The following is a 24,135-nucleotide window of genomic DNA, read 5'->3' as shown; positions in this document are numbered from 1 at the left end:
GCACGTATGGACGGGGAACTGACCTGTCAGACCTACGCGTATATGCCTTACTGATAGCTGAATATTGTATGGTGCGGTCCGGGGGTGGGAGTTGGAAGGGTGGGGGGGGGCGAGTTTTGGGGGTGTTGCTTTCATCTGAAATGCATTTCAATTATCCTATTCTGATTAAAATGTCAATGGCATGATTGTTCATTGCTTGGGCCGATACCTCTGGGATACAGGGGTCGGCATCATATGTGTCCGGCGACGAATAAACACAGTTTAAAAAAAAAAAAATGCTTTCAAAAGGAGAACCCCTCCAACTTGAACCCTCCTAGAAGAGGTCTGGCTCACTACAATTCAGGACAAGTTTTACGTCTCACCACTTTCAAAGATGTCAGTGCCCTAATATAGGTGGTTTCTAAAATTAAGATTTGCCTCTGTTATGTTCTATTAATCATGTAGTTAATTTCGACCTTTAGCTATGTGAATTATTGTGAGGTCTTCGGGGTTTAAGGCATGTGATGGTACTTCCTGAGGACATTCAGGGTCAAAGGTCATATGATGTCACATCCTGTGATGTTAAGTTCAAAGGGTGTGTGATGCACTTCCGCCACCCCTGGCATGTTCGTCAATCAACCTTCATGTTAGCCCTTTACAAAGCACAATCGGCCATTGGTAAGGCGTCAAAGTGTTTTTAAAGCAGCAGAGGGAAATCTACCTTCAGAAGCAACCTGCTTATTTATCAAAGGGTGTATTAAAATGTAATTGACCTGAAACTGAAAACAAAGATGTGTAGCATTGAAACTACATTACCTAAAGTGGAGTACCTCCCCTTTGAAAAGTTGAAAGACAGAAAAGAATGCCCACTATAAGTTAAACTTTCCATTACGAGAAATTGCTTTTGCCAAGAACACGTTTGCAAACCCATATTTTAACAAAAAACAAATTCCCTCAAAGAATCTGTGAAAAACAAACAAAACAGCATTTACGAAGAGGAGTAGGGGAATGTACATAACAATACTTACTTCCAAGTGCAGGAAGAGCTCTGCAAACAGAAAAACATAATTAATGCTACAGAATGTGTTCCTTTTTGAAATAAAAAATCTCTTAACTGAAAATGTATTTTAAAATGGCAATATTTCACTTTTTAAATGACAAATCAAGGAGATGTATACCACCATGGTTACACGATCTGCATCAAACACCACGTGAAAAGCAACAGTTTCAATTTTTTTCACTCGCACGTTTGTCACGTTGGTATTTTATACAATACAACTGGATGTATTAATCCCACCCGAAGACACAATCAAACTAAGTAGCAGCTAAGGAATCTCTCACAGGTTCTACACTCTGCAAGGCCGATGCTTCATTTCTTCCTTGTAAGTGTGATAAAATGAGTACAGTTTTGAGATAAAGAAAGCTATGCCTAACGAAGTCCTGGTAGTTACTCAGAGACTCCTACCATTCCATTCCATTGTTTTGTTCACTCACCGGAAGCAACCTTCAGAAAATCATTGTAGTATCTACTCTAAAATGGGAAAGTCCACCCATATCTGCTTAGCTAAGTCCCCTCTGAACAGGAACACATGCAACCCCAGATATGTTTCAGGCAATTTGGGCTTCATCAGCGAGGTAAAGCTCGAGACCGCAGCAGTTCTGGCATGAATGTCCTTTTTGGTGCACCACAAAAAGACCGCTGTGTATGTAGTTGGTCCCAGTCAGTAACAGCACGAAACTAGCAATATATAGAAACAGTTGAAAAGCCAATAGGTAGAAAATATACCTTATCAGCAAATGATCAGTTATTGCCAACAAGCATCTGCATAAACATAAAACCACCTGTGCACTGCAACATAATGCCATGATGCGGAGGCAGATGGCATTTCCAATAGCAAAAATTGGAGCGAAGAAAGAGGTATGATCATTAGTTGTGCAGGTTTTCCAAAGGCCACCAGGTCTACAGCCACTAGTTCACTCTGCTCCCACACAAGTTACCATTAATTCAATATCACTAAAAAGAAAAGTTATGCATTACGTCTTTATAACAGGCTCTTGGTGGAATGGATAACTCAAAATCCATCTCACTCACTTTTTATTTTTTTGGTTGATGGCACTTTCCCTTCTGTTTCGCTACTGTCATATTGTGAAATTTCTCCCTCCTCAGAGGATGCTGCTGCCTTGCCCTTGGCGCCTCAGCACCCAGAGACTATCCCAATATTTGCCAGGTGTGAGAACACATTTTTGTAAGTTTTGATAATGTTACTGTATTTGAGGCTTTCATGCATGCAAACATAGTCCTTGTTTGTGTACTGAATGAAACCTTAGTGCTGGATTTATTCAGTAATATCTGCTATTTCAGGATTTTACTCTTCTATTAACATGGGTTTCTTAACTTCAGAGTCGGTATGTGCTAAATTGTCATTAATGTTCAGCTGTTCATGTTTTTATTTATCAGAGAAGGATGTTTCAATTCTCTGCTAAAGTGTTCATAGTTAGAAGGCTGCTTACAGATTGGGCCTTGTGCAACTTGTATGCTGGAGGAAATGAAGAAGTACTTTGAACTGTAGCTGCTGCATACTTCTTAATAAACCAAAAAAAGCACTGTTTTCAGTCATGTGTTGCGAAGCAGGTTCTGAGCGCTGTGAGCCCCCGCTTGCTCAACAGATTCTTTCAGGCAAAAAGGGTATCAAAGATCTGTAGGACCTGGGGGGGAAATAAAAAAAAGAATGGCTGATTGCCTTGGAGAGAGGCTGTCAATCGCAGGCTCAATTTAAGGCCACAGGTACGAGGGGCTTTACATGAATTGGCAAATTGAATATGCTACTTACCAGTATGCATCTGTTCTTGGCATGTAGGGCTGCTGACATTCATATCTGTGCATAGATCGCCGCCTAGTGTTGGGTCCGGATGTTTGCACGTTGTTGTCCTGGAAGAGTCTTCGAAGTATCCTTGGATAGGTGACTCCTCCCCTGGACTACAGTGCGCATGGGCATCCTCTCCATCCTCAGATTGTTTTTCGCCATTGTGGCAGTGATGGAGTAGATACAGAAAGTGATGACCATGCTTGCAGTAATTCTGAGAGCTGCAGCTGCGACAGGCGCCGGGGAGGAGGGAGGGCGATATGAATGTCAGCAGCCCTACATGCCAAGAACAGATGCATACTGGTAAGTAGCATATTCAGTTCGAGGCATGTGGGCTGCTGAATTCATATCTGTGCATAGAATACATAGCAGTGCCCTCTATTAGCGGCGGCTACCCGTGCCAGCTGCAGCGGTCTGAAAAAGTGTCTTGAGAACAGCCTGTCCTACAGCTGCCTGCTGTTTTGACTGCACATCTACACAATAGTGTTTTGTAAATGTGTGTGTAGTGGACCATGTGGCTGCTCTGCATATATCATGCAGGGGAATATTTCCTAGGAAGGCCATGGAAGCCCCCAACTTACGTGTTGAGTGGGCTCGTGGTGGAATAGTTAATGTGCGTTTTGCCTTTTGATAACAGATTTGAATACACTTAACTATCCATCTGGCTATCCCTGCTTTGGAGATGGCGTTACCTTTGTGGTGTGGGGCAAAGGCAACGAACAGTTGTTTTGTCTTCCTGAATGGTTTAGTCCTGTCGATGTAGTACATGAGGGCCCTCCGTACATCTAGTGTATGTAGTGCCCTTTCTGCAACAGTTTGTGGGTTTTGGAAGAAAACGGGCAGTTCAATAGTCTGATTCATGTGGAACTGCGATATTACCTTGGGCATGAATTTGGGGTTGGTACGTAGTACGACCCTGTTGGCGTGAACCTGAATAAATGGCTCTTGAACGGTTAGTGCCTGGAGTTCACTAACTCTTCTTAGGGAAGTGATCGCTACTAGGAAGGCCACTTTCCAGGTAAGGAATTGAATCTCGCATGAGTGTAGAGGTTCAAAGGGTGGACCCATCAGGCGTGTGAGGACCAAGTTGAGGTTCCACATTGGAGCCGGTGGGTGACTAGGTGGAATGACTCGTTTGAGCCCTTCCAAGAATGCTTTGATGGCAGGCACTCTGAATAGAGAGAGGTGCTGCCTGGTTTGCAGGTAGGCTGATATTGCGGTCAAATGGACACGTATAGAGGTGTACGCCAGATTGCATCGGTATAGGTGTAAGAGGTAACAGATGATGTTGTGGATGGATGCGTCCAGCGGGTTGATGTCATTATTACCGCAATAAATGACGAACCTTTTCCATTTGGCTGCATAGCAAGCCCTGGTAGTGGGTCTCCTGGCCTCCTTGATGATGTCCATACAGTCAGGTGGCAGGTTGAGATAGCCAAACTCTAGGACTTCAGGAGCCAGATCGCCAGGTTCAGCTGTTGCGGATCTGGGTGCTGAACCTCTCCATGGTTCTGCGTCAAATGCGCGGGTTTGATCCGCAGCCTTTGATGCGGCACCACGGAAAGTTCGAGGAAGGTGGTGTACCACGGCTGGCGTGCCCACGTGGGAGCAACTAGGACGAGTGTCAGGGAGTGTTGTCGTAGTTTGCGAGCCACCAGCGGTATCAGCGGCGCTGGGGGAAAAGCGTACGCAAATCTGCCGGACCAGTTCATCCATATCGCATTGCCCTGCGACTGCGGATGTGGGAATCTGGCGGCGAAGCTTTGGCATTTTGCGTTTTCGCTTGTCGCGAATAGGTCTATCTCTGGATGACCCCACTGCTGGAAGTACGGTTGGAGTACTGATGGGTGTAACTCCCACTCGTGCATCTGGTGGCTGTGTCTGCTGAGCAGATCCGCCATCTGGTTGTCCTTGCCGGGGAGGTGTTCCGCCATGAGGAACATGTTCCTCTGAATGGCCCACTTCCACATGCTCTGAGCCAGATGAGACAACTGTGGAGAGTGTGTTCCTCCCTGCTTCTGTATGTAGTACATGGCAGTCATGTTGTCCGTCCGGATCAACACGACTTTGTTGCAGAGATGTACTTTGAATGCCTTCATGGCCAGGAAGATTGCCATCAGTTCCAGAAGGTTGATGTGCATCTTCTTCTGTTGTGTCGTCCATAGTCCCTGCACTGTGTAGTGGAGTACATGAGCTCCCCATCCCTGGAGAGACGCGTCCGCTGTCAGTACTATTTGCGGAACAGGCTCTTGGAACGGTCGGCCCTTGCAAAGGTTTTGTGGATTCCACCAATGCAGAGAGGTGTATGCCCGACCGCTCACCAACACTAGGTCTTTCAACTGTCCTTGAGCCTGATTCCACTGACGTGCTAGGCACTCCTGAAGTGGGCGCATATGTAACCTCGCGTGCGGGACTATGAAGATGCAGGAGGCCATCATGCCTATCAACTGCATAAACACTCGCGCTGGAAGCGAGTGATAGGGTTTGAACTTGGAGATCAGCAGTTGTATGCTGTTGATCCTCACTAAATTTGGCTGAGCTGTGGCCGCCAGAGTGTCTATAGTCGCACCTAGGTACTGTTGTACGTGTGCGGGCTGGAGATGGGACTTTGGGTAATTTAGTGAGAATCCCAGACTGTGAAGAAGGTGAATGGTGCGGGACATGTGGCTTGCACATTGCTGGGCTGACTTCGCTTGAACGAGCCAGTCGTCTAGGTAGGGGTAGACGTGTATATGCTGCCTCCGTAAATGTGCCGCCACCGTAGCTAGGCACTTCGTGAAAACCCTGGGCGCTGTTGTCACGCCGAAGGGAAGGACTTTGAACTGATAGTGCTGCCCCTGAACAGTGAACCTGAGGTATTTTTTGTGTGAGGGGTGGATGGGTATGTGAAAGTACGCATCCTTGAGGTCCAGTGAGGCTAGGAAGTCTCCCTGCTTGAGAAGCGGAAGGACTTGCTGTAGGGTGAGCATGTGAAAGTGCTCCGAAAGAATGTACTGGTTCAGGGGTCTCAGGTCTAATATAGGCCTGAGCGACCCGTCCTTCTTTGGAATTAAAAAGTAGAGGGAGTACACCCCTGTACCCTGCTCGTGGGTGGGGACGACCTCTATAGCGCCTTTTAGAAGCATACTTTGCACCTCTTGCTGTAAGAGCGTTAAGTGCTCTGAGGACATAGGACGGTTTCTTGGTGGTATTGTGGGTGGAGTGGAGGTTAACTCCAGACAGTAACCGTATTTTATAATATCTTTGACCCACCTGTCCGTGGTGATGGAGTTCCACGTGGACAGGAACCTTTGTAGTCTTCCCCCGACAGGTGTTATGTGGTCGGGAGGAAGGGAGAGGGCGTCACTGCTTGTTCTTGGGGGAGGACCTGGTGTTGCCGTAGCCACGTCCTCTGCCCTTTGTACTGGAGCCACGATATCCACCTCGGGTGTTTTTATCGTAGGTGGTCTGTGTATTGCCTTTGTTATACGTTTGTTGTGACCCCTGTCCTCTACCTGCCCCCTTGTTTCCGGGGCGACGAAAGGAGCCGCTCCGAAAGGACTGAGTTTGGAGGGCGCCCATGGACTTTGCAGTGTCCGTGTCCTTTTTTATCTTTTCGAGGGTGGTGTCAACCTCTGGGCCGAATAAATAGTCGGGGTTGACGGGCTGGTTCAGTATGTTATTTTGTACCTCAGGCTTGAATCCTGAGATTCGTAGCCAGGCATGTCGTCGCAGCATGACGCTTGTGTTTATGGCCCTGGCAGCCGTGTCTGCAGCATCTAGTGCACATTTGATGGAAGCATTTGTGAGTAGCTGCCCCTCTCTGATAAGAATTTCTGCACCTTCTTTGAACTGGTCAGGGAGATGTTGGAGTAGTTGCTCCAATGTGTCATAGTGCGCTCTATCGTAGCGAGCGAGGAGCGCTTGAGTGTTGGCTATGCGCCATATGTTGGCAGCCTGGGCGGCAACTCGCTTGCCGGAGGTCTCTAGCACCTTGGACTCTTTGTCCGGGGGAGGAGCGTCACCTGTCGTTTGCGAGTGTGCCCTCTTGCGAGCATTCGCTACGACGATGGAGTCGAGTGGTAATTGTCCTTTGATGTAAGTAGGATCCCCAGGTGCTGATCCGTATTTTTTATCAATCCTGGGGTTTATCACTCGTGCCCTGGTGGGTTCCTTGAAAATGTCCTTAGCTGGTTTGAGGACCCCCTTAAGCATTGGCAGAGTTTTTACATGTCTTTCTGAGGATGCAAAAGTGTCCATTAGAAAGTCATCCTCGATGGTATCTGAGTGAAGCTGTACCCCATGGTTATTCGCAGCACGTTCAATAAGAGCGTTGAACGCCGCAGTATCCTCCGTGGGAGATGTTTTTGCCCCATAGAGTTGTGGGTCCTGTGTATCGAGAGGTGCACTGGGGTCTGCAGGGTCGCCCCAAGTTTGATCAGGGTCCTGCTGGTCATCAGGGTCTGTGTCTACATGGTAGGGTGCTTGGTCATCCATGTAGTCCTCCAATGCATCCGTGTCGGAGCGCGTGGGGGAGAACCGGTGTGGATCCTGGTAGGAGGAATGGAACGGTTCATAAAGGAGAGGTTCTGATTCCACCGGCAGCTTCCTTTTTAGTGGGATCCTGAAAGGGTCCAATGGCGGTTCCGAAGTTATTCTTCGGTCGTGGAGAATCATCCTGCCAGTGTCGGCGTCGATGACCCGTGACGGAGACGTCTCGTCCGGTGGAACCGGAGTCTGGGTAACCCGTGTCCTGAGTTGGAACATCTTCGGGATTGTTGACGGAGACAAGCCGAAGGTAATGTTGGCTGGCCCCGTAGAGGTTGATGGAGCTCCGATCGGGCCGGAACCCGACGGGTCTTTGAGGGCCGCCTTGGTTTTGTTGCTTTGCGTCGCAGCAGGCCGCACTTGGGGCGTCTTTGAGGCTTTGGCACCGGGCAGGTTCGTTGAGCCGGGCGTGGATTTTTTCGGTGCCGGCGGGTCCTCGAGTCGAGGTGTGGAGATCACCGTCGACGTCCTCGATAGGTGAGGCATCGGCGTCGTCGAGGGAGCGACGCGAGGCGAAGCGGGCGGTATTGCCCTCGGTGTTGTTGGCGTCGGTAGCCGAGTAGGTTTCTCGGTGCCGATGGCCTTTTTCCGCTTGTCGACTCCGATGTCGCCCGATTCCAGTTCGGCACCGAAGTCCCTCTTGGTGCGGTCGGTGCCGACGCGTTGCGCTGGCGTCGAAGGCGTGGAAGGCCTCGATCCCACTAGCGCTACTTTCAGTTTCGGTTTCGTATGAACCGGAGCAGCTTTCGGTTTCGGTTTTGTGGTAGGGAAACCAGCTGGCTTATGCAGCAATGGCTGCTGCTGAACGTCCGAGGCCGGGCCCGAGGGCGGGGCCGAAGAACTACGGGATGGGTCTCGGGTAAGGCCCGAAGGCGATCCCTCGACCGGAGCCAAAGGCTGTGGCGCTGGTGTTTCTTCGGTTTGAACAGGTAGGCCTTGTTCATCATTGGAGCTACTCTCTTCGGCCCCTAAGGCCTCCTCGTCGTCTCCTACCTCGGTGTCGTCTTCACCTCTGTGGAAGAGTGACTCATCGCCCTCGTCCGATCCGGGGTCGTGTTCGGAAACGGGACTGGAGGGTATGACTTCTAATTCTTCGACGTCGGCCTCGTCGAAGATGTCTGTTGGGGCCAGTGCCGCGTGCCGCGCCTCGAGTCTCGCCGCTCTTCGGTTCCTTAGAGTCTTCTTGGAACGGAACCGGGCACAGGCCATGCATGTCGATTCGTCGTGGTCCGGCGAAAGGCATTTGTTGCACACCGGATGGACGTCGATGTGTGGGTACTTCGCATTGCATACCGGACACCTTTTGAATGGCGTCCTGGATTCCATCGTCGAAGTAGTCGATGGACAGGTAAATGCGAAAGAAGTCGGTGCTGAAAGTTAGTAAACTAACAAAATGCTATCGAAACCCGATCGATAAACAGTACCGACGCGAACTAAAGGCCTTTTGGCCTCGACCAAATATTTTCCTAACTTGAGCTAAGATAGCACATCCGAACCCAATGGCGGAAAAAAAACAATCTGAGGATGGAGAGGATGCCCATGCGCACTGTAGTCCAGGGGAGGAGTCACCTATCCAAGGATACTTCGAAGACTCTTCCAGGACAACAACGTGCAAACATCCGGACCCAACACTAGGCGGCGATCTATGCACAGATATGAATTCAGCAGCCCACATGCCTCGAACATTATGGATTCAAACTTGATGCTGCAACACAGCAAAGCATAATGTAGATTTTTAAATGGATAAGTTAGGGATGTGTAATAGTCAATGTTTGTGGTTTGTTTTCCATCTAAACATACATTTAAACTGCAGGGGTGTTTATTGTTATGATAATTCCTCCTCACACGACTTGTAGAAGTACAGTACAACATGAATTTTGAATCATTCAAAAATACGCACATTTGAATGAGCCATGATTTTGGAGGTTATGGAGGGAATACACAATATCACCTGCAGATGCAAAAAAATCACAGACAGTCCTGTCTGACATTTTTACTACATAGAGAATAACTTGATGGAAGGGGTGAGAAACACCCACCAGATTTCCTGTGCTCTGGAAATCTATGAGGTGTAGCCCATAAATTATGGGAGTATCACAGTGACAGAGCTTTTAAATGCCCTCACCATTGCCTTACAGAAAACTATTCAAGGACTTACGAGTTGCACACTTATGCCTCTATTATTTTTAAAATGTAGATTTATCCAATACATTTATTTTTTTCTTACTTTAGAATTTGCTAAACTACATTTAAATTCACTCACTGTTTTGTAACTTTAGCTAATCCAATATAGTTTAAAAACAGTTGCAACATAACAATTGCCCTCCTAATACAATCTATAAACATTAGATGCATGGTATTGCTGGACTGTAAGAATGGAAATATAACCTGAAGATAACTACTTTAGGTATTCCAAGTAACCATCCCCATATTCCAAAGGCATTAACTCTTTGTTTCCGTTACAAAAATGAGATAGGGAAGTTATGGGGAAAGATATGACATATGTCAAAAAAGGGGAGACCTTGTAGCACTCCACAAGTTACTAACTTAGGATTCAATCTAAATTCACGGATAACAACGTTGGGATACCTCCCGACAGGAATGAGCTATACAACAGCAGGCTTATCTCCGTACTGTCAAAAAATAATTCAATGGTCTATCAAATAGAGGTAAAGGATAGGTACTGTAGGAAAACCTTTCACATTCCCAGCATTGCTAGAATTTGATCCCAAACCACTCCACTTAGGGGTCTCTGTCCTGTGTCCAGGGCAAACCCCCAACTACATCGAGTAAAGCTGATGAAGACTTGAGGTAGCTTGAAGCTGGGAGACCTTACTTTAAGTTTAGAAAGGTGATTTGGCCTAAAAGACAACAGCTCAAGTTGTGGCCTCTCTTGACATTTGGTACAGATAAGATCCTGGATGTAGATTGTCCCAGTTTAAGGAGCACTGTTGGTGTGCATGTTTTGGGGCAAAAGAGCGGATACAAATTACCCCTCACAGCTATTAGAGTTTGTCCTGGGCTGGTGGCATCTGTGCACAAAGTCTTGGCATTACCTGTTGCCGGCATTTGCAAATAATCATGTTGCAGACAGGTTTATTCTTAAAAACATCTTACAGAGTTCTGCTGTTCTGAAAGCTCAGTGGTTTCCTGGAAAATTACACTTAATGGGTTGGTACCACCATTTCTACAATTGGAAGTTGAACTGCTGTGATAAAAACCAATTGAGATGTGTGCTTGTGCCAGATAATTGGGCTTTGACAAGAAGGACCCTCAACATTGTCAAACACTTTGCAGTTAGACAGTACATGCTTGAGGTTTTGCCTTTCTGGACAACTATGGAATTGATTGTTAACAGTAGGTAGCATGACCTATACACTATGTGCATTACTTTGTGCTATTCGTTTTCTGTTGGAAAACAGTTGCCCTAGTTGTGGAGTAGCTCTAAGCCATCTCCTCCATTCGATCATAAGAGCATCAGTCACAGTCATCTGTGGCTGAAGTTTCAAGTGAAAACAAAATTCCTATCATCTAGTTCTTTGGGAGACATTAAAATGTGGTCACCTGCAAGTATTCTGTAAGTAGCGTCATCATGTCATCCAAAATCCCAATGCACTGATTCCAGTCATCCTCCACACACCGATGCAGAAATCTCCTAGGAAGGCGACTATTTAACCCAATGCAAATGCAAGACACCACTGAGAACAGTAGGGAGGATGTCAGATCTTCTATCCAATGAGTTGATACTAAAGATCAATATTTACCTTGAACAGAAATCGGATTCTCCTCCCAAGGTTAATTGCTATGTGGGTCCTGCAAATTGGGATGGTACTAGTCAGTGCAATTACTACGGAGCAGCTTCACTGTTCACCAATACCTATGCAGTTTCTGACTCTGTGGTAGATGTTCTCTTGCATGACAGACAATATCTGAACAAATAATTAAATCATTATGTGGTGTACATGAAGTACTTATCTGCGTAGAAATGCGCATTGTTACACTCTTATGCTAAGCTTCAAATAAAGAAAGGTATTTGTTAGGAGATTCACTAAAGGAATAATGTGAGAAATAGTTTACTCCATTAATAACTGCCAGGACCCTGCTAATACTAGAGTGAGATTTGTGCTTTTAAAATCAGCAATTGTGCTGCAATAAATGACCTTTAAAATGTAGACCCAAAATGCCGATAATGGTGAATTAATGTTCATTTTTGTTTGCTAATTGTTTGGGGGATGCCTCTATCTGTAGTAATTTCTTGGAGCACATGATGGAACAAGCCAGCAGAAGCAAGCAGAACAGAGATGCTTGGAAAGTTAGCACCTAAGCAGCATGTTAAGTGTCAAATGTCAGAATTTTAGCTTCTCAAAGTGCTAAGTAGCAGGACAAGTTGGTGGTCTGAACACAGTATAAGAAGGGCATTATCCATTCTTTCACCATGTTTAAGTCTTTGGGAGGTCTGAAAATCTGACTGCCTTTAGCAGTCCCCAAAGTAATTTTATATGCTATTTGCACCCTGTCCTTGATTTTTTTCCTCCTCATTCAGAATCAAGTTACAGTACAAATGAAGGTCCTGCTTCTTCTGACTACTTAATGTTCTCTTTATCATCTACTAATAACATTGCTTCATTGTGGCTGAAAGAAAGAGCTAGCCAGCTCTTTTCAAACAATTAAGAGAGGAAACCAAAGTAAGACATGCCATAGTTTTACTTTTAGGAACATGTTTTAACTGGTAGGTCAAGAAGGGGGGATTACACACATGAATTTATTTCATATAAATTGTTCTCCCAATTAATCAGATTTTCAGGAAGTTTCTCACCCTGTCCAAGTATTAAGATGTCTTAATCAAGAACATCCTGTTTCATCGCAGCAATGATTTGAACACTATCAGTGGGCCAGCCAGCAGTGGTTTCAGGTAAAGCCTGCCTTAACAGTGTGTTTGTTAGTCTAGCAACAGCACTTGAGTGCTTCAAGCTTCTGGCAGGACGCAGTAGTGGTCTCATACATGGTCACAAGTTCAAATCCTGGCAGGTCCACTCAGACTTTCATCCTTCTGAGGTCGATAAAATGAGTACCTCTGAGTTGGGTAACAATAACATCTGTTATTCAGCACCAAGATACCCTTGCATGAACGTGCGCTTTAGAAATACACGTTATGTTATGTTATATGTTACACCAAAACCCTCTTAATGATACGTGGTGTGTGGGAGGATAGTTCTTTCTTCCTTAAAAACAACATTGGCTAAGATTTTCCTTTCTTTCCTAATAAACCACTACTAGAAAAAGAGGCTTATCCGGAATGCAGACCCATTCTCTTTGTTTAACTATATGGTTTACGTAAATATGCATGTCAGCAATTGATGTTCAAAATGTCATATCATTCCACAGTACTAAGCACACCTCGTCCTTTATCTTTCCTGTATTTCTTTCCCTCACCAATCTTTCTTTTGCCTGTCGCAAAACTTTTTTTGGAACCCACCCAATAGCTTCTTGCATGGGCTGCTACTTCAGTCTGATCACCGGATGGTGGTTACTTGTCTACACATACCTGCATTACGTATCCTTTCTTTGTATTGCTGATCCAGTTTTTTCATTCTTTTTTGGTACTCCTGCAACGTACCTAACATCAAAAGGGTGTTGACATTTAATATTTATATAATAATTCAAATACTTACAGAGAACCATTCATTTATTGCATATCTATGCCTACATGGTTTGATGGGATAAAAAACAAAGGGCTTGTCAGTTTGGCTGTACTGACAGTTTCCTATAATGCAAGAAAGTGCAAGGTATTTGAAAAAGTTTGTAGATTCCTGTGTAAATAAAAGGAGATTACAAGATTTGTCAGTTTGAAAGAGAAACTAGAACTAACAAACAGGAGGAGCAACAGAAAGGTGTAGGTAACAAACTCAACTCAGGATCCCCTATGCACAAGGCATGTACAATAACAGCAGAAGAGGATGTTATCCCACCCTATCTTTAGCCACTCAATATGCATTGGCAGCAGCTTAAAACAACATTACTGCACAGATCACTGGATAAGAACTACTTACAGCCTTGTTGCTCAGGGACCAAGACCGGAAGCCAGCCCCAATGGGTGGACAGAAGAAACCCTCAAGTACAATGATAGGGAGAGGTAAAACATTCAGTAGGTCAATGGCAACACAACTAGGCTGAAAGGAGCTTCAAACTGGTGCTAAAGACATCAATAGACAAACCATGCGTAGGTTGCATTTGGTGATACTTGCGCAATCATCACTTACAGGGGAAATGCAATATGTTTCATGAAACCCATTCATAACATTTTAAACAAGGTGCAACGATGTGCCCTATCCAACGCATTGCAGTACTTGATTTAGTACAAGATTACTGAACGTTGCATTTATTTAATAATATTCTATTTAACTTTTTCATTTCAACAAATCAAATTCATAGAAAAGTGTTAAATATTACACCAAAGTACATGCTTTAAAATGAAAATCCCACAGCAATTGCAAAAGCAAGTGATTATGTTTTTTTTTTTAAATCCACCTTAAGTGGCAAGATTCTTGGATCTCAGTTTGTGGCAGCATTAAGACTTACAGTTCCAACAATTAAGGGCCAGATGTACAAAATGTAGGGCTTGTGATGTCCTAATGTACAAAATAGGTATAAATAAGTCTCATTCCAAATGGGTTCTCAAATCGACTTACCTCATGAATATTAACAGAGTAAGTCACAATGTCTGCCCATTAGAAATTCCAGCCATCACAGGGATAGTAGTCTGTTGAGGTCAGCAGACCAAGGTTGTGATTTTTTTTTTCCCCATTCTTAGATGCAGCCCGTTTTTCTTAAAGAAAAACGGGATGCATTTAAAAAAAAATAAAGGAAATTTAGTCGTTTCATTTTATAATTGGTCCATGGGACACATGCCTGCTCTTATAAAATATTTGTTTTCCATTCTCTTAGGGGAAGGGGTCTCGATAGGACCCATTCCCATTTGGAAATGGGTTATCACCTCCTTCAAGAAGTTAGTAAAGTATTAATTAAGCATTGATATATCCCTTTCAGATTTGGTATTTGGAATGGAAGCCCAAAACACACCATTTCCAAATACTAAATAGCAATCACAAATTGCGCTTCGGTAAAGTCTTACTGAATTGCAATTTGTGCTTTGGACATATGTAAAATAATTTTTGCAGTCGGAAACAGCTTGATCGGGCTGTTTCCGACTGCAAAAATGCTTTGTAGAAATAGCCCTAAAATCCTTAAATTCCTACTTCTTCTTAAAGTGCATAGCCTGAGCAAAGAGGATTATAAAGGTCGTGTTCTTTAAAAATTAGATCAGCATCAGGTGTGTGCAAGCATTAAGCTCTACCTTCTGTGATAACCTGCATAAAAGCGACTCTGAACTCAAAACCTGCAACCTGGAATATCAACTTCTCAAGTTGCCGGTACCAAATCATTAAATATTCCATGTACATTTAAAAATAAGGATACTTAAAAAAAATGCTGCACCATAGAGGAAAAACCTACCCTCCTGTAATTGTTGAAGCTGCCTCTTGAAAGATGCAAGCTTGTCCTGGTACATCCTAAAAAGAAAGGAGACAAACAAATCACATACTTAATAGACTTTAAATAAGTTCAAAATGCATGTTAGATCCCACTGCTCACTAGAGCCACAAATAAGCAAAGCGAAGCACCTTGTTTTTAAAACAGTGCAGAGTGATTTGACAGCAATACTACATCAACATGTTAAATTCCATACATCATTGTGAGGTTGGGTAAATTGGTGTACTCACGTTTGTCACTTCCTGTACCATCTCAAACTAAAACAAGTAGACCAAGAGCAATTGCTGTGCAATTTGGGTGAAATGAGAGAAGTGCACAGGAGAAAAAAAAGAATTCAAGATAGGCTTCCTAAAAAAAAAAATATCTTTTTTAATTTATGTTGAAAATAGTTTAATGTCTCCAGTAAGCTGCTGGATATAAAACCCTTGCTGGATGGCAAACTATAACTACAACATGGACATGAGTGTAAGAATGTTTGAAAATGGGAGTAGCACACCCCACCTATGAGTGCATGAACATATAAGCTCTACCCCCTCTAACCTAGACCTGAAAGAAGGCTCTACTTGTTGACTGTTCGAGAGGAGTCATGAAAAAGGTCCCTGATTTATGCTAAATATCTTTTTTTATGCACGTTTGGGGGAGTTACTTGGGAAGCCAATATAGTGGACATGCTTTGGTAGAGCTCCAGCCATCTGCCCGACAATCCTTTGTTGATCCTGGCACCCACCACGCATTCTTGGATGAGAGCCACGAAGGCAGATCCCCTAGAAGCTCAGGGTGAGTTGCTTAGGCCGGCTTCACATACTCCCCGAGACAGTCTGGGGTACTACATAGCCATAGATAGAGCAGGCTCAGTTAAGCCACTGACAGCTAGACAGTAGGGAACTTGTAAGACCGCACTGCTGAGAGAGGCCACCTGGGGCTTGGACTACAACCAGTGGCTGCTGGAGATCATGCAGGAGAAAGGCATTTGCGTTCCATGAAAAGGCGCAGCTCGGCACCAGCGCCCATGAGATTCTTAGAGGGATGACCTGAACGAGAATATCTGAGAAACGCCCCAATCCGAAGGGTGATAAGCTAGACAAAACGATGCAAAACAAGAAAAACTAATTTAACGAAGTCATGATGGCAGGAAGGAAAATCAAAAAGAGACTGTGAGGGGGCATATATTCTGTAAGTGCAGACCGTCTCTCTTACTCTTGGACCTCCTGACAGGGAAATGCAATAAAGGCACAATAACTGCAATGCTTTCTGGGGAGTATGCCTAGACTAGCTATTGGAGCGCTATCAAAGGGGGTTTTGTGGAGTCTAGAGTGAGATGGTACTTGCATCCAGTCTTCTAACTAGAGGTATGTTGACCACCAGATGCTTCCTGTTCAAAGGGTTAGGGAGAGGAATAGCAGAGGGAATTTTTTTACAAATTGTTCTTTATGGTAGGTGGGACATGATCTCATGTACGCAGTGCTGGAGCCTGACATGATCTCCAATACTAAAGTCAGTTGGCAGGGTAGATGCCAGGGGTTCGCCTCAACAAATACTTGATGTGTATCAAGTCAGACTCCCCTCATAGAACATGAACAGCTTGCTCAACAAGATCAAGAGGATAGCAGTCCCAAAACTGGCAAAGAGATAGTGATCAAGAAACCCACGTGCTGGGTTCCAACAGATATGAATTCTCGTCGGTCTTCCACACAGGGAAGTTGTCATTCTATTTAAAAAAAGAAAACCTATTTTCCTTCCAGGTGGGCATGGTTTGGCATTACCAGCTTGGCAGGCAGGTCATTGTTTCCGGGAAACTGCGGGGCTACATCTTGACTTTTGTTCCACCTTCCCCCTGACAAGGGGCTTCCTACATGCACACCGAGCGACTGAGGCCCTTACGCGACTGACTATATGGGAGGAGACTTTAATGATGTCATGCCCGCAACACTAAACAAGAGTAGCATCCTCACAAAAGGCACTCTCAGCGTACCATCTTTATTAACTCATTACTACTGAGCGATATTTGGTGCCAACAACATCCAAGCACACATAAGTCCTTCCCACAATTGGCCTACTTTCTCCCAGATAAGGAGACAGCCAAGGTTACAGAGAAACATATCCATGCTTGTGGGCCATCCAACGATGTACCGATTGAGATCAGCAGACGAGGGGAGGAGGGAGCCCACTATTGGAATGTGGAGGCTTGGTTTGTCGGAGTCTAGGGGGGACATTAGTGGCCTCTAAGAAACTTGGACCACTTGGTTGTTGAACCAAAAGAGATGGCATAAATGGTTGGACAGTACCATCATAACTTCGCTCTAGTCGAATTGTTTAAATGGGATATCTCCAACCAATATACCAGCTTGTAAAGCCTTCACAATGGGCAACCTACAAGGGCCCATGGAGTATGTCTTTATTCAGATATGGTTCTATACATTTTTAAACAATTTTCTGATTCTGTGGGTAGGAAGAATTGATAACTGGTCCCTACACATGGGGTTACAATGTGGATCCTTGATCAGGGATCAAGAACTACCCACCAAAATAGATTATCCCAGAAGGTTGACTACTTGTATAAATGAGTCACAGCTAGCTTTATTAGCTAAATTGTAACTGGCTGTAGACCAAGGAAATATTAATCTGGAAAGTAAAGATATTTCTGATTCATAGAATACGGTCAGAGTGGCAGAATGCCTAGTAGATTTACAAAGGAAGGCACATCTACCACAAACAACATATAAAAAGATATCATGCCAAGACTGGTTGGAATCGCAACATCACACCTTAAAAAAACAATTAAGGGAAGCAAAGAACTTTGTGTGTGAAGTAATAAATTTGAAAAGGGAAACAAGCATTCATAAAATACAAGCAGAGTATAGTAAATTAACTAAGGAAAAGAAGGAGTATTAGAGAACAAATTGGGATAGGATGTTGTTTGCAATAATGTCAAAGGACATGAAAACATTTTGAGAGCTGGTTAAGGAAGGAGGGAATAAAAGTAAAAACACTTCGAACTCCCAGAAGAAGCCTGGGTTGACTACCTACTGGAGTTGTATTCGACAGGTAGTATATGGAGATTGGGCTGACACGCATGAATATCTACATTCTACATCTCTACCTGCAATAAAAAAGACGATAAGAGATATAAACCTTATTAGGCCAGCTTTTTGCATATCACCTTTGTCGGCTTCTTGAAGGAAGGGAAGTTTCCAGAGAGCTGGAAGGGAGCTATTATTAAACCAATTTATAAAAAAGTTACCTATTTAACCCCAAAAACTATTGCCAAATCAATGTGATTGATGTTGGGGTGAAGTCAATTTCCAGGAAGATTCTCCTGCATCTAAAGGATTGGATTGAGGATAACAGCATAATCCCTATTGAGCAAGGTTGATTTAAGGTCGAACACTACACTATTGATGACTGCTTTAATATTTGGGCGATGAGCCAAAAGGCGACTGCAACAAGAGGTTCTGCTGTTTTGTAGGTTTTCATTCCGCTTTTGATCTGGTTAATAGGAATATACTTTGGCATTAAATGGCAGAGATGGGTATTCCTAAATGTCTCCTTGCAGTACTGAGAAAATAACATCATCGAAATTGGGCAAGAGTGGAGCTATATTTTAACGGATCCCTCTCAAGGTAAATTATATAAATAATGGCCTGCAGTAGAGTTACATTCTGGATCCTATACTGTTTGTACTGTACTTTGTCGATCTCCCTACTAGTTTAAATATGTCACACTCTTTTCCCCTCAAGGATGGGTGGTCGCCATGTCAATTATATGCCAATGACCTTGTTATCCTAGATGTTATCCTAGATGTGTTACAGGTGGGGCTCCAAAGAAAGTTGGACATTTTTAATAATTATTGCAATTATTGCAAGGCAAATGATTTAATAATAAATACTGACAAATGTTTTAGTAATTGGGAAAACATTTAACATATATATGTGGTACATTGGGGATATACTGGTGGAAGAGGCTACTACCAATAAGTATCTGGGGTACTGGGATTCACATAACTTGCATTGGAACTCTCGTTTAGACTGCCCAATAGTAACAGCATGTACTTCGGTAGGGGGGTTGAAGAAGTTTCAGGGGGGTGGGGGGGGGGGGGGGGGGCAGAACGCTAAAGAGCCGGCTAGCAAGATGGCCGTGCCTCTGTGCAATCCTTCATAATCCTGACTAAGAAGACCACTGGGACGGGCAGGGAGTGCAGCCCTGATGATATGGTAAATTGCACTAGCCACGCCGAGGAGAAAATACCTGCTGCCTTGGTCAGTAGGCGCATTGACCCTGTGTCTGCACCCAGATCGTGAGGCTGAGACAAAATTGCGGAAACATATACAGCAAATACCCTGAGCCGGACCTAGCTGGCGTCGCAGTAAAGAGAAGAGCCAGCGACTATCCTCTGCCGGGTGCATATCGCGGCTGTGGACAGCGGAACACCCGATTGTTACCGGAGACTAAGGTCGCACTCGCACACGACAGAAGACCTAGCCCCGCTGCAGGAAGTATGAAATGGGCTCGGCTGGGCTGGACCCGCTGCCGCGACTGAGAGCCTGCTGTGCGGGAAGCCGGGGCCGGTGCCCCTTGCTGGATGCGGTGGTGCGAGGATCCTCCCTCTATCGGCCCTCATGCGGAACAAGGGTGAGGATTGTGGGGGCTGCCCTGCGGGCCCGGAGACGCGTCTCGGCCGCTGTGCGAATTGCCGTGGGGACTCTGGCTGGGCCGTGGGCAGTCGAGGGTCGCGATCCCTGCTTATGAGGCCTGAGAGCACCCAAAGCTATCGGGAGATCAGCCCAGCACCGGGGACAGATGTAAATTGGTGCTTGACGAACGGCTACAGCAACCCCCATATTTTCCAAGAGTGGTTGATAAACGAGGATTGCTCTAATGGCCCAGCAGACTGTAGAGTGGTGCTATCAGCACATATAGTCAGAAAGTGCCCTTGGAAGAGGCTGTAGCCGCGCGACCTTAACCGCCCAGCGCGTTGACTAAGCAGTGCAGAGGACATCGTGCAGTACAGAATAGTGCCATGTGATCAACAATTGTGTCCTACGTGAACTTATCTGACTGGCAACACAAATATGAGGAGAACAGAGGAAAAACAGGAGAAACTGCCCTTTGAACCACGCAAGGCTCCTAGATGCCTGGGGGAGATGCAGCCTCATCGGCGGCAGAGGACTCTTAACTAGAAAACTCAGATGGACGCTCTCTGTTATTGACAACGAAACAAAGCCTCAATTCTATTGAGTCCAAAATGGATGCACTGAATGTACGCATGGACTACATCACTCAACGGCTGTAAAGACGTGACGGACGGATCAGTGAAGCAGAACACAGAATTTCGCAGTTGGAGGAAGTCACGACCTCTGGCGGAGAGCAGATGCAAAACATGGAGCGCCTACTGAAGGTCATAGAGGCAAAGAATGAAGACCTGAAGGAGCGCTTTCGCCGCAATAATATCGGTATACTGAGGGTGCCGGCGTCCGCAAATACTGGAAAGATGGAGGACTATGTTGAACGCATGCTGGTAGACCTGTTCGATGCATCCTCCTGCTCCAAGGTTTTAATAGTCGAGCGCGCCCACCATTCCCTTGCCGCGAGACCGCCACAGGGATACCCCGCAGGCCCATCATTGCGTGCCTCCTGAATTCTAAAGACAGGGACACTGTGCTTCGCATGGCGCGCGAAAAGAGAGAACTCCATCATGACGAATACTCCATCTTTATATTTCCGTACTTCACGCTGATGGTCCAGCAAGCTCGTAAAAAATTCCTACCTGTGAAACGCAAGTTACAACAGGCTAATATTCCAACCACGATGTTGTACCCAGCGACACTGCGCATCACACAGCATGGCAAGCAACACGTGTTCACCACTCCCCAGCAGACGCAGGATTTACTAAAAAAGATACCCTCACGTGGCCGCCGCTCGGAGAGGGATGACGACGAATCCAGATCGAACTCACCGACCCTTGGTGCTGACTGAAGGGACAAACCCTGGGCTGGCTGCTTCTACTACCTGCATGAACTGTATCATGAGCATTATGTACTATACACTTTATAATTACTCTGTGGGGATAGATCACGACAGCATGTTAAACACTTCTATATGTGCATAAATATATGAATAATGACATTCTTTCTTTCACTGTATTGTCTGGCTCAGATCCTAGATGGTGCCAAAGACATGGCCACCCCGTGCACCCCCATGTTAACGGGTAGGACCGCCAGGCTCTCTTGCATACAACCCCCTATGGATATACCCCTAAGGCTAGTTGCCATTAGATTATGGTGTTTATGTTTAATTTATACACAGGTCTGCCTGCACGGCATACATTTATTTTTGCAAAAATGTCTTGTAATTGTGGGTACCAGCTACTTATTTACAGGATGCTATAAATCCTGTTTGGTAATGTATCTATCAAAGATGCTGGGGTAGATGCTGGTCCTTTATGTCAACAATTGATGTACTAAGTTTTGGGTTCACAGTTGGGGATCATATTCGCCTGCGGGATTGGGCCGTGGGTGTGGGAGGGGGGATGGGTTCATTACTTATAATTAGTTGCAGCAGTGTTTGTACATGTAGAACAAGGAAAAAATGGCCAACAACACAGACATACATATTGGGTGATGTGACCGCCCAGGCAATAAAATTATGGTCACGCAGGCTACACAACATGAACCCATAAATGAGTATCCCTAAGACCCCTATTAATCACACCTTGCCGTTGCTGACTTCGAATGTGCGAGGTTTGCCTGATCCCCGCAAAAGACTGCACATGCTTAATTACCTAGATAATCATCATGTCCAAATAGCAATGATAAAGAGGACCCATTTGGACCAGGGCACACAGCCGGGATTCGCTGGCAAATGGGCTGCGCAAAGATGCTTCACTTCATATTCGACCTATTCGAGAGGCACTGCCATGCTAGTCAAATCGGGGGTCAGCTATTGTCCCATGGGCGCACTCACGGATCCCCAGGGAAGATACTTCATGATGTGGGGTCGATTGGCTGGGCAGTCTGTTACACTAGTTAATAGCTATGCACCAAATGACGACGATGCATTATGGGGCCGCATACTGGAGATTGGCTCAACGCACCTGGTGTGGGGGGAGGGGGATTTTAACCTGGCCCTAAATCCTGATATGGATTGCTCCTGTGGTACCACTGAGCCCCATGTAAGGGCAGGGAAACACCTAAATAGCATAATAACAGAACAACACTTGTTGGATGCCTGGAGAGTCCTACATCCTGCACATAGGGAGGGCACGTTTTACTGCTCAGTACATGCAAGTTGGTCAATAATTGACTATTGGTTGCTCTAGGCGGGGCTATTTACGTGGCTCAAGGAGTCAAGGCATTTTGCTAGAACTTATTCAGACCATTCCCCTGTACTTTCAACACTCTGCCCCCTGCCAATGAGACCCCGTATCGCTCATGGAGACTCCAACCCACAGCGCTGCTGGACACTGCATTCCAGGAAGAGCTAAGGCAGGAAATCCAGGATTTCTTCCCACGTAACGTTGGCAGCGTGTAGACAACAGCCAGCGTATTGGAAAGTTTCATGGTAACTGTCAGGGGAATGTGCATATCCAAAAGCAGGGGTATACTGCGCAAAATCAGAAACACTTTGTGCAAACTGGAACAGACCATTAAAGCAACCGAGAATTCTATAGTAGAAGATCCCACCGCACTATTGCACGCACAGCTGAAGGAACAGTTAATAAAATACAGACACATCAGAGTGGACAATTCTCTTTAGGTCTAAGTATGCTCGAGCCCGGGTTTACAGGGAGGGTGAGAGACCTGGCAAGGCCCTAGCAGAGACAATCAAAACTCCCCGATTCACGAACAGCATATTTAGTGTAGAGGACGAGACTGGTGTATTGCGCGCTGACCCCAAATAATCCTTAATATCTTTGCATTCCACTACCAGCGGCTGTACCGCATGCACAGAGTTGGCCAGATTGATGTGGCAGCATACTTTGAAGATACAGCACTTGGGTGGATAAATGACAGTCAAAGGAATTCCTGGCAGCGGACATTGAGGAAGATGTGGTGCGGGAAGCCATAATGCAGCTGCGCTCAGGCAGGGCCCCTGGCCCTGACGGGCTACCAGTAGATTTTTATAAATGCTACATCAATGAAATGGTCCCCATTCTTAGAAAGGTATATGAGGAGGCCAGAGAGACCGGTATTCTCCTGCAGTCGATGCGACAAGGCCTGAAAATATCTCTCCTCAAACCAGGCAAAGATGCCACCAAATAGGACGCTTGCAGACCCCGATCGTTAATACATTGTGACACTAAGATTCTAGCTAAAATACTAGCTAATAGACTTAGCTTGCTGATGACTGGTCTAGTGCTGTCTGACCAGGCAAGGTTCATTCCCGGGAGGGCAACTTCCCACAATTTACGCACTGTCTTTGTACTGCTACAAGATATTGATCCGGAGTCAAATGCAGTGGCTGTATTATTAGATGCAACCAAGGCATTTGATTCCATGGAATGGGATTACCTGCTTGCTATTTTGGAAATAATGGCATTACCTTAACTGGATAGCTCTGCTATACAACCAACCTACTTATGCAGGTAAATGGGCTACTATTCACTCCTTTCCCTATCTCTTCTCACCCCTGCTTTTTGCCCTTGCTATCGAACGCTTAGCTGCGGAACTATGGCAGCACCATAAAGAATATGCCGTACCATTTACCACGAGACATATTCTATTCTTGTTCTATGCTGACGACATCACCCTCTTCCTCCATGAACCGAGCATTAGCCTTAATCCTATCCTTATAGAATTAATCAGATTTGGTGACATCTCGGGGAGACATATCAACTGGAGCAAATCCCAGAAATTTCCCGACTCCATCCACTCCAGAGATATCACTCGATTTTCCGTTAACATGGTGTGACTCGGTGATAAAATATTTGGGGGGTGGGAATTCTTCGAGATAGGAAATTGACGCTGAAAGCAAACTATGGAACTGCTCTGGACACCATCACAGACTCGATCACTCGATGGATATCATTGCCACTCTCACTAGCAGGCAGGATCCCTCTAATGAAAATGGTAGTGCTGCCAAAACGACTCAACCTATTCATCAATATGCCCTATCATCCAGGTCGCCCATTCTTCAGGGAAATCAAATCCCAACTAATTAGACGAGCTCGGGGGGGGGCAAGTAGTCCCGTATAAGCTGGCAGACACTGACACCCCCATTC

The 24,135-nt window shown here is 45.3% G+C and overlaps 1 protein-coding gene across 2 annotated transcripts in view; it reads right to left on the bottom strand.

Annotated features, from left to right (window-relative positions):
* SUDS3 (SIN3A corepressor complex component SDS3) overlaps positions 1–24,135 on the bottom strand; it is a 229,333-nt gene that overhangs the window by 158,245 nt on the left and 46,953 nt on the right. For both annotated transcript variants that reach the window (XM_085633334.1, XM_085633335.1), the window contains exons 3-5: positions 14,883–14,938; positions 12,916–12,987; positions 1,008–1,027 (exon numbers count right to left, since the gene is read on the bottom strand). In XM_085633334.1, coding sequence (XP_085489460.1) covers positions 1,008–1,027; positions 12,916–12,987; positions 14,883–14,938 — 148 coding nt within the window. The remainder of the gene's footprint in view (positions 1–1,007; positions 1,028–12,915; positions 12,988–14,882; positions 14,939–24,135) is intronic.

Source organism: Triturus cristatus, chromosome 11, assembly GCF_964204655.1.
Source record: "Triturus cristatus chromosome 11, aTriCri1.1, whole genome shotgun sequence".
Classification (NCBI taxonomy): Eukaryota; Metazoa; Chordata; class Amphibia; order Caudata; family Salamandridae; genus Triturus; species Triturus cristatus.
This window is presented reverse-complemented; position numbering and strand designations above follow the sequence as displayed.